Raw genomic sequence first — 10,812 nt, 5'->3', positions numbered from 1 at the left:
TAATTTAAGAATTGCTCTTTGAAGATGTGTATTGTGTGTATTTTGAAATAAGTTCAGGATTGATCTTTGAAGAAGTGTATTGTGTAGGTTTTGAAATAATTTAGGGATTGATCTTTGAAGAAGTGTATTGTGTGGATTTTGTAATAATTTAAGGATTGCTCTTTGAAGATGTGTATTGTGTGTATTTTGAAATAAGTTCAGGATTGATCTTTGAAGAAGTGTATTGTGTAGGTTTTGAAATAATTTAGGGATTGATCTTTGAAGAAGTGTATTGTGTGGATTTTGTAATAATTTAAGGATTGATCTTTGAAGAAGTGTATTGTGTGGATTTTGAAATAATTTAAGGATTGATCTTTGAAGAAGTTTACTGTGTAGATTTTGAAATAATTTAAGAATTGCTCTTTGAAGAAGTGTATTGTGTGGATTTTGAAAGTATTCAATGTTATAGCTTACAGTGCAGTTGAGACAGGGATTAAGGAATAGGTCAATGGAAAATTTATTTGTTTTTAAAAACATTTTAGTTTTAATTAATCAAGGATTGTTTTGGCAATAAGTGTCACATCAATTATGAGCTAACAACAAAAAAGAAAAATATTATGTGAGGAGATGAATATTTTTAAGGGCAATTTATTTCTTAAATTGTTTATATGAAGAATAATAGATATAACCTAATTGATAAATTTTGTCAATAAATTATTGAATGTGATAATAGGAATTTGTTTTTAATACATCAGTTAAAAGGAAGTTACATTAGTTTTTCATTATTATTTTTCAATGATCATTAGGTATAAAGTGTTGGTTTAGCTTAGTAACATTCAGAAAGGATGATACATTTTATATTTGCTTAACCCAGCATCCACACAAGTGCAGAAAAGTGTACAGGATATTGTGAAAATTTCAAGTATATGTGGACAAGGAAAAAAGAGCTCACATTCAGGGGTCTAAAGGGATAAGACACTGGCCAATAGATTGATGTGCATGCCTAATGATGATACACAAAATTACTCTCTGTAGATTATAATTAATTATAATAATTAAACGTTTGGACACTTAACTTAATGAACCAAACAAACAAAATTTTATCAAAGTCCCCAAAGTTGTTGAGCTAACAAATAAGAAAACGTTACTAAACACACACACACACACACACCCACACACACATGCACACATTACAAATATTTTCAATGCCAAAATTTTGCTGTTATTGAGGTTTATAAGTGTGTTTAGAAAATAAATATTTTTAAAAAAATTGACTTTTTCAAAAAAATATTTTTGTTTTATTAATTTTCATCGCTTTTGACTTAAATTGTGATTTATCATTTTTAATGTAATTTCTAAGGGATTTTCATATTCTTTTACAAAACTAATTAATTTAGCTTTTCACCGGTCTTAAACTATTTTTAACCTATTTTTAAAATGTATATAAAAAATATACTATGACACCAGTAGAATCAAACTGCAGAGCCTAAATTTGAATTAAATCCCCAATAAACTTTTTTGGGGGGATTTAAATATTAATTTTTACTGTTGCCGTGATCATTTTGACCGAAGCAAAAGGTTTTTTTTTTATTTGGGTAAAATTCGTAGCTTTTAGAGTGTTTTGCTTCATAAATATTGTATTCTGGTATAGAGTAAAATTAGGCCTTATGATTTTACTATTAAAATTCACTAAAAAGTTAATTCTTTATAATATATCAACGAATTAACATTAACATGTTTGTGTTCTCTCACTTATTTTAAAAACATAAAAAATGGCTGTAAAGGGTTAAATGACAACAAATGTTTATGCAATACAACAAATTTATGTTTGTCACATATACAAATGCGTTATAAAATAAGATTATTAAAATTTATTTTTTAAAATTATTTTATAAAGAATGTATCTTTTATGTGTATGGTTTTCATTCTTTTCATTTTAATGAAATAAAAATTATTTAACTACATTGGAAATAAGTCACTTTGTGAAAACACTCTTTTTTTGAATTGTTAGGAATTGAAATAAAACAAGACTTCTTATTGGTTAGATTTCAGAATTATTTGTTTTATTGTAAATGTTAGATTTTTCAATGAAATTAATTGTTTTGGAAAAAAAATTATTTCCAATGAACAGAGTAATGTTTTTTTTTGTTGTATCAATATAAAGTGAATTATATAAAAATGTTCTGTAAGCCACAATATTACCCGAAGTAAAAAAAGAGCGTTTGCTTCGGTCAAAATGATTACAGCAACACTAAAAATTAATTTTTAAATCCCCCAAAAAAAGTTTATTGGGGACTTAATTCAAATTTGGGCTCTGCAGTCTGATTCTATAGGTGTCCTAGTATATTTTTGACCCCCCATTCAAAAATAGGTTAAAAACAGTTTAAGCAATTTTTCTTTACATAAATTGTTCATAATTTTCACAAAACAAATTACACATAAGTCAATAGTATAACAAGATTACTATAACAGGGTAAATTACAGGGACAGAGGGATAGGGCAACGGATGATAAATTAATCATATCCCAATATGTAGCTTTTTAATATTATTGAGTATATGTTAATTTAACCACCAGTGTTCTCTCCCTCCCTGATAAAAAATATTACTTTGATACCACAATTCAGTTTTCCATCTAACTTTGCTACTAGGATCCTTGGTTAAGACACTAAAGTTTGTATTTCAATAACTTTGGTTAGGTACATCAATGGATAAATGTGTATTTGTGTAGGTATATTATCTTTTTTAGAAATTGGTTTTGTTTATCAATGATTACAAGACTACAGTATCAAAGAAGAAAAATTATATCTCTTTATGAATAATTTGTTGTTATTAAATTTTAAAGGAATGAAAATGAAAAAAATATTGTAATAAAAGCTATTATTGATACATGATTCTTAATGCAGTAAGCTCTCTAAAAGATAACAGTAAATAAACATTCCTAAATAGCACAATAATCTATGTATGTACCTAACTATATTGACAACTGCTTTATAACATTGCACTCATAATGGTTGCCAGAAGTGCAGCAAAGCTGGAAAAGTGATGTAGGCCTGGCACCTTATTAGACGGTGCTCCTGTCAGGGGACTCGACGTTTCTCCATTAGTTTTGAGGTAGATTATATTGGAGGCATCACTCAGCCCAGCTTTATTCCTAAGTAGAAAGATGAATTATATTCTAAGAAGGGTTGAAATAACAAGTTATCCTTATTTTTATATAGGCTTTGCTATTACTAAAAGCAGTTGTAATTTTTTATTATAAGCGGCAACGCCTCTAGAGGCCTCTAGGGCCACTTTGAAGGTAGGGGAGGGCGATCCTCCACTTTTGATTTTATTTTAGAGAAGGAGCAAATTTTTTCTACAGGCGATATAACTATCTTCCCTGTAAAAGAAAACCACATTGATTCAGTGGTTAGGAAAATCTCTTTGTACATACAGACAGACACAATTCCTGTTACTTTCATATAAAGATTAAGTGACAACTAATACAACTAGCCACAAAAAAATATTTTTAAAAATAATTGTGTAAGAAAATTTACCTTGATTTAGCACGGACATGGTAAAATGTTTGAAGACTCAAACCATTGATGTTGTACACTCCAGTATTTTCTAAAAGTTTAAAAAATGTTAATTTTTTTGTTTGAGTTTATAAAGACCATTTTAGACATAAAGCACTCAAAAGTATTTTTATTATCTGTAACCTAAAGTAGAACAATGTCTGCCTGTCCATCAGAAGCTTAAGATCTCGGTAAACGATTTTGCTCACTCTTCAGGTAATACAGATACTGGTCCTTCGGTGGTTTTAGGCTATTTTCTTAGGATGAAAAAAAATAACCCCCTCCCATTATTTCTGTAAACATGCCTATTGTTTATACAAAATGGAATAGCTTTTCTACTAATAGATCAAATCGTCCTTGTAATTATGAAATTGATTGAGAATATTAACCTAATTTAAATTGATGGACGACAGCCTTCTCCCAGGGCAGGTCTGCTCGCTTAATCTCAACCTACAATTATATAAAGATAGATAGATAGATAGATAGATAGATAGATAGATAGATAGATAGATAGATAGATAGATAGATAGATAGATAGATATATAGATAGATAGATAGATAGATAGATAGATAGATAGATAGATAGATAGATAGATAATCTCAACCTACAAATTTCAATTAAATTAATTAATTAATGAACACCTCATTTAGTTTTATTCAATTTTATAGAATGCTATTATGGTTTGCATATCTTATCTTAATATTTGTATTTTAATATTTTTTGAAGGGTAGTGTGATCTAAAACATATCTAAAAATTTTATGGGGGAAGTAAGCACACACTTGGGCGTCCTTGAACATAGGTATTAATTATGCAGATATTTGGATATTTACCATAATCAAATAGATTCAAGTGCCCTTCAAACTTGTCAATTCATTGCTTTAATTAAAATTATCCCCAATCAGCTAATTAAATCTACACTGGATTTGTTCAGGCATCAAATAAGAAATAATAATTGCTTCAATGACTTTAATTTGAATTTTTGTTACATAACAATAAAGTAATCTCTTAAATATCTAAATAAAAACATTTTACTTTACTTAAAAAGGACATTTTAATCAACAAACATATAACAGCATATATTAACAAAATATGAAAATTATTGAAAAATAACTTATTCTTCATTCAAAGGAATTTTGTATTGTTTGATTTAGAGATAGGATTTGATAGGGTAATAATAATTAAATTTTTTAAATTGTAAAATTTTCACTAATTTAAAAAAAATGAAAAACAAACTCATACTTTGCTTTTTATTCTTAAAAGCTTGGTAAAATCAGAAAGACAGACAAATGAACAAATCCTAGTTTAAACAAACCTGCCTTTTAAAAATGATTTGATTCATGTTCATCTAAATATATTAAATGATCTGAATTTGAACTTGAAGCTATTAAGATTCATTCTATAATCTTATCAAATTCTGATCCTTAAAATCTTAATCTTATTCTATTCTTGAAAACTCTCTTTGTTTTAAATTAAATATTAAAGTTTACATACATGTATAAGGTAAAGTTGTTAGAATTTTGTGAGTAAAATGGTTGTAATTTCCAAATCTAGAGTTTCCATGAAATAATTCCTAATTCAGGACTGTTGTTTACACAATTTAGCAGATTTTTTGGCATTAATAAAGCTTTAGCAAAAATTTACTCGAAGAACTTCTTATATAGAACTAGAAAAAGTAAATGTGCATATTGTTTTAAAAAATTCAAAAGTATATTTGCTGCGGCTATAGAGGCCTTTAGTAGTACTTGAATTATGATTTTTGGGAAGGGGTGCAGAATAGAACTCTCCCCCTGTTCATTTTTCTGTTTTAAAAAAGAAATCAAATTTTATTAGTGGGAATTTATTTCTAGGGCGATTTCCCTTCGGAGGTTGGTGGTACCCTTCCCCAAAAAATTTTAAACCGACCTATGAGGAGCTATATTGTAAAAGAAGAACCTTATCGGTTACGCAGTTTGCGAGATCCTTCTGTACATTCAGTTATTTTTATAATAACAATAGCATAGAATGGAGCATAAAACTAATATTTCTACTATTTCTTATACTAATTGTCAATCGTTTTGTATGAATATGTCTAATTCAGATGAACAGGCTGACTACAAATTTCTACATTAACTCTGTAATCCAAATACTGTGGATGTGTGTTTAAATTTCATGTTGGTCATTTAGGATAATTAGAGTACAAATTTCATTTAAACTAGTGGTTACGCCCCATTTCCAATGAAATTTGTTTTTGAGGGGTTGTCATTTTTTTTTAGGGGCGATTACCTTTGAGAGGTTGGTGGTACCCTACCACAAAATAAAGCCATGAAAAGCTAAATTGTAAAGGAGAATCTATATTGGCTCATAGTGGTTAGCAAGATCCTTTGGTACAAAACAACGCACAGACAGACAAACGTATAGACATTCTGTTACTTTTATATTAGGATGAATACCACAAAAAAATGTATACATAGCTTGTAACCTACTACTTGGTAGAATAGGGTAATTTATTAATCTCTAATTTAATCATCATATTGCTCTATTGCTGAAGGATTTAGATGATTAAGCTTAAGCATAAGTACATTGTATGAAAAAACAATTACATTTCTTAATTAGCTTTGTAAAATAACTAAGTATAAAGTTATCAGAAATGTATTTAAATAATCCGAACTGAGATTCAATATAAGATTTAGGCTAGTTTGGGTTAATATACTCCAGAGAAATTGAGACTTTTTTATCCAGCTAATTACTAATTTAAAGAGAGAAAAGACCAGTACAGTAACATCTAAATATAAAATTAAAAGAATAGTGGGGCATGAGCTATACATAAATCTTTCCTCAGGGCTCGGATATAAACACAGCCGAGTCCGTAAAAAAGAGCAAAAAGAAATTTGACACTTTGGGGAGGTAGTTGTCTGGATTATACATCAATACTTAAATATATGTAGTATCTAAATATATCTATCTTAATTCTTTATACCTAATTTGTAATTTAAAGGGTATTAAAAGAAAACCTAACCTAATCTGACATATGGTAAAGCACTATCACACGACAATTGCAAAAAATCATTTTACCAATTCAACAAAATACATTAAAAGGGGTTCCTTCAGTTCTCTGTTCTGTTTTTATAAACACATGTTCTTTCTGCGCTTTTCAGGCAAAAACTTGCCTGTTCAAAAAGTTCGTTTGTTATATAAAATTCTAATTAAATTCTAAGCTGCTTTTCCCCATTAAAATATTGTTCATTTAAAAAGAAATAAACTTTAAGCATATAATAACTAACAGTGTTTCTTCTAAAGTTATCAAATTCTTATTTTAATTGGGGCTAAAAATTATGCAATTTCTGAGTTTATTTTCTTAGTTAAACTTTGTTTAATTTGTTCTCAAATAAATTACAGAGTAATTATCTACAACTTTGCAACAAGAAGACAATCATAAGGTTAGTATAGTATATAGTGACTATGCCTCTAGATGCCTCTAGGGGCATCTCATAGGTAAAAGGGAAGGGGAGTTGACTCTAATCAATTAAGATTTGTTTCTCAGTTTTTTCATGCTCTAAAAGTAATAGTATTTATCAAAAAATTCCATTTCTTAAGACATTTTGATTGTCAAACCCTTTGCTAATATCAAACCTACATAAATTAACAATCCTTAGATAAAAAGAATAACAGGATGTCTATCTGTCTCTTTGTACGAAAGGATCTCGCTAACCGATGAACCTAAGGTTTATAACTATTTTGAGTAAGAAACCACCAACCTCTTGAGAAAAATCACCCGTAGACAAAATTTGTTTAATCTGATTTTACAATTTATATTTTTAGTAAAGCTAACCTACAAACTTTAGAAAGTAGTCTCTAAGTCTCGAAGTAAATTAAACAATTCACTTTAAACCCTTACAGACCCCCCCCCCTCTATTTTTTCAATGTCATTTTTTCTTCATGACTTTTTAAGTTTAGTAATTATACGTCGGCAAGAGTTGATTTATTAGGATATCTGGTCTGTGTCGGTCGTGGTGTCCGATCAAAGTCGGTTGGGTAGCACCAAAATTAAAAAAAAATTCTAAATAAATCTTATTTTCTACATTATGACTTTGTATATAAGGTAGAAACCTAAAATTTTTTTGGTGAATATTGAGATATCAATGACCTTATGAGAAAAGTGGTGTTATGACCGTTTGACCGCACCCTGACCGACTTTATGACCGATTTTTGTCCGGCTTTTACTACAGACATATATCATGAATATCGTGGCTTCTATTACAGCTAGAGACCTATAAATTTTTTTGGCAAATCCTTGAGCAATAATAAACAGATAAAAATATTAATTGGCGCCGCCAACCGCCGTTTTACCGCCGTAACCGCCGAAAACGGCGGTTTCCGTTATTTGCCGTTTTTTGGCGATGATCAGAAAAAGTATTTTTTTTGTTGTGAAAAATTAAAGTTCGTCCTAAAATTTGGTCATCCTAGTTGCAAAATTGGCCGCTCTACAGCTGTTTTAAAATTTTGCGGCTGGCCGCTAAAAAGCGGCTAAGGAGCGGCCTGACCGCTATACCGAAAAAGTAATTTTCTCTAAAAATACATATGAACCACCAGAAAAAAAAAATACGTCTTTATCTGTAACAGAAGCCGAGATAGAGGGGGAATAGGGGCCCGATCTGTAAGGGTTAACTTAAATCACAGAATGCCCCTTTAATTATGTAGAATTGCAATGACTTTCAACATTAATTTAGGCTTCTTTACTTCTTTTAATACCTCAGTATTTTAGATAACTTTTAATTTTACAGCTTTTAATTTCATAGTTTTAGAAAACCTATCTTAAAAGGTTACTTGTTGGAAATCCACAATCGTAAGGAAGGGGACAATGGACGATAAAATAAAAATCTACCCCTTATGTTTGTTAAAATTACTGCTGAATAAGTTTGGACACTGTCACATTGCTTAATCTAACAAAGCTTTATCATTAACCCTAAAGCAATTATTCTTTCTAGTTTAAAGGTTAAATAACAATGTGTCTGTCTGTTTTTAAGTCCATAATTGCTCTGGGGAAGGTTAACCACTACCATCCAAAGAGAAATCGCCCCTGAAAAGAATGCCACCCCAATTTTTTTCCCCTTTTAACACTGAAATATAAAGTGTTGGGAAAACTTCCCCAAGTGCCCCTAGAGGCCTCTAGGTGCGAAGTCACTAGGACACATAAAAGAATATAAAAGTTTACCTGGAATCCTTCCACCTGGAGGAACAGGTCAGCTGTTGGCTTCTAAACAAAAAAGTTTACATAAAAATTATATTATTTTAATTTATTTTAGATAAATACAAATAGATTAGTTATTTCCAATCAAATAGATTAGTTATTTCAAATCAAATAGAAATATTCCCTTTTAAACTAGGAAAAGGAATTGTCACGAGGAATAAGGGACTGACTGACGACCGACTAAAACAAATTTATGACCTATGAATGACTTACCTTTTCACGTTTTCTCCTGCTGTTTTAACGGTAAATAACGAAGCCACGACGATAAAAATTATTTTACCCTTCTTAAATTTAAATAATAAACAACTTTGGTTTTAGGCCTGTCGTGATATCTCTTACAGTTCCTCAAATAGGGTGGGGGAATTTAATGCCCCCACCCCCGGAATAGCGATAACCCCCCGAAATTGACAAAAGTTTAAATAAATACATACAAAAATAATCTGTATTATATTATATCATCAATTTAAACTACATTGGGAATGAAGAAACGAAATTATAAATAAACCAATTCTGTATTGTTTGTTGTTAAAAATAGAAAATAGACAAATAAAACTTTTTCAATAAAACAGATGAAATCAAATTTACTGATTTTCTGATTGAAAACTTGCTTCATGTTTTATATTTTACTCAGTTTTGTAGCAAAATAGTTTTTGTTTCAATGTATTTTAGGACAAACATTAATAATAAAAAATTCTTACACATTAAAAAGAAATGTACATAAAGAGATATTATGAAAAAGGTCAAAATAAGAAAAAAAGATTTGGATTGTGATAAAAATTGTGTACTTTACATTTTTAAACATTTTATATGTTTAAGAAAACTTTGTTGGCTTAAATACGTTCATTGTAAATGTTTTTAAAGGATAAACAAATAAGAATTACTATTAGCGAGATCTTTTAGTTCAAAAATACAATAAGATTAATAAAAACACTAATTTTTGTGTAAAATAATAGAGGGAAAACGAGCTATATGTAACTCTATCCACTTTTGATTGTATCTTTGAAATCAGCTAATGCGTCGGAATATTAACAAAGCCGAGTCGCTACAAAAGAACAGAAAACTAGCTACCAGACGAAAAGCTCCTCACCACTTGGGCCAGGTAGTTGCCTGTATTATACATCTATTCTTATACATTTATTGTAAACAGAAATACATAAAAACTTACAAAGTTACAAGTAAGAAAAAGAGTATTTTTATATGTTTATATTTAATATATTTCTATATTTGCTTCCAATTATCAATTATGGGAAGAGTACTTTTTGGAATATCGACAAACATCATAAATATTACATCAGATAATGTTAATAAAGAAAACATCCTTTTTATCAATTATATGCATAGATATATGGATCCTAAAAAACATTCTAAGAGACATAAATAACTAAAAGTTAGAGGCTTTTGAAAACACTTTTTAAGAAGAGTATCTTTCCTAATATTGTACAGTACTTTGTGATTTGTTTCTTTCCGCGGCATACAGAAGGGGTTAAGGTTGGTATCCACCCCCTGCAACAGCCAAGGGGGTGTGAAGGTAAAAAAGTTATGTAATTTGTTGTATCCTATGGGGGTGTATTCACCTCCCAGACCCTAAGATTACACCCCTCTTGTCGTATGCGTTTAAGGGGGGGTTTGAAAAACAGAATTTTCCTGGCAAAGATATGTTCATGCCATTAGTTATTATAGCTTAGCCGCGACAATAAAAATGTTTTACCTTTATTGCTAGTTCAATGCTATCCCCAAATATTCTATTTGGTTTAATTTCTGGGGTGCCTGGCTTCGCCCCTTCACTCAGCATTACCACCTGCATAGATAAAATAATAATGATAATGGTGACTTCTCACAAAGTGCCTGTTGATCACTGATAATCTCAACCCTTTATTTTTCAAAAAAATTGACATGAAAGTGGGGGGGGGGGGCGGAGGTTGGGTGGGTTCCATTAAAATACCTGTAACGAAAGGGATAAAAAATATAACTTTAGATTCAACATGAATGGGGGGGGGGGTCCCTAACCCGTGCGGGAGGATCTAACCCTGTGGTTTCTTAAAAGGCAGT

General features: G+C 29.9%; 1 protein-coding gene across 1 annotated transcript in view; it reads right to left on the bottom strand.

The window, feature by feature from the left end:
• Positions 1 to 1,966: 1,966 nt before the first annotated feature.
• The window catches only part of LOC145328102 (limbic system-associated membrane protein-like), a 49,086-nt gene continuing 40,240 nt past the window's right edge, over positions 1,967 to 10,812 (bottom strand). The window contains exons 13-17 of the mRNA XM_080171674.1: positions 10,472 to 10,561; positions 8,728 to 8,769; positions 3,924 to 3,984; positions 3,517 to 3,586; positions 1,967 to 3,131 (exon numbers count right to left, since the gene is read on the bottom strand). Coding sequence (XP_080027800.1) covers positions 2,969 to 3,131; positions 3,517 to 3,586; positions 3,924 to 3,984; positions 8,728 to 8,769; positions 10,472 to 10,561 — 426 coding nt within the window. The 3' untranslated portion in view covers positions 1,967 to 2,968. The remainder of the gene's footprint in view (positions 3,132 to 3,516; positions 3,587 to 3,923; positions 3,985 to 8,727; positions 8,770 to 10,471; positions 10,562 to 10,812) is intronic.

Source organism: Acartia tonsa, chromosome 9 (assembly GCF_053477335.1).
Source record: "Acartia tonsa isolate MP-2025a chromosome 9, ASM5347733v1, whole genome shotgun sequence".
NCBI classification, from domain to species: Eukaryota; Metazoa; Arthropoda; class Copepoda; order Calanoida; family Acartiidae; genus Acartia; species Acartia tonsa.
Note: the sequence above shows the minus strand (reverse complement) of the source record. Positions and strands in the feature narration are given on the sequence as shown.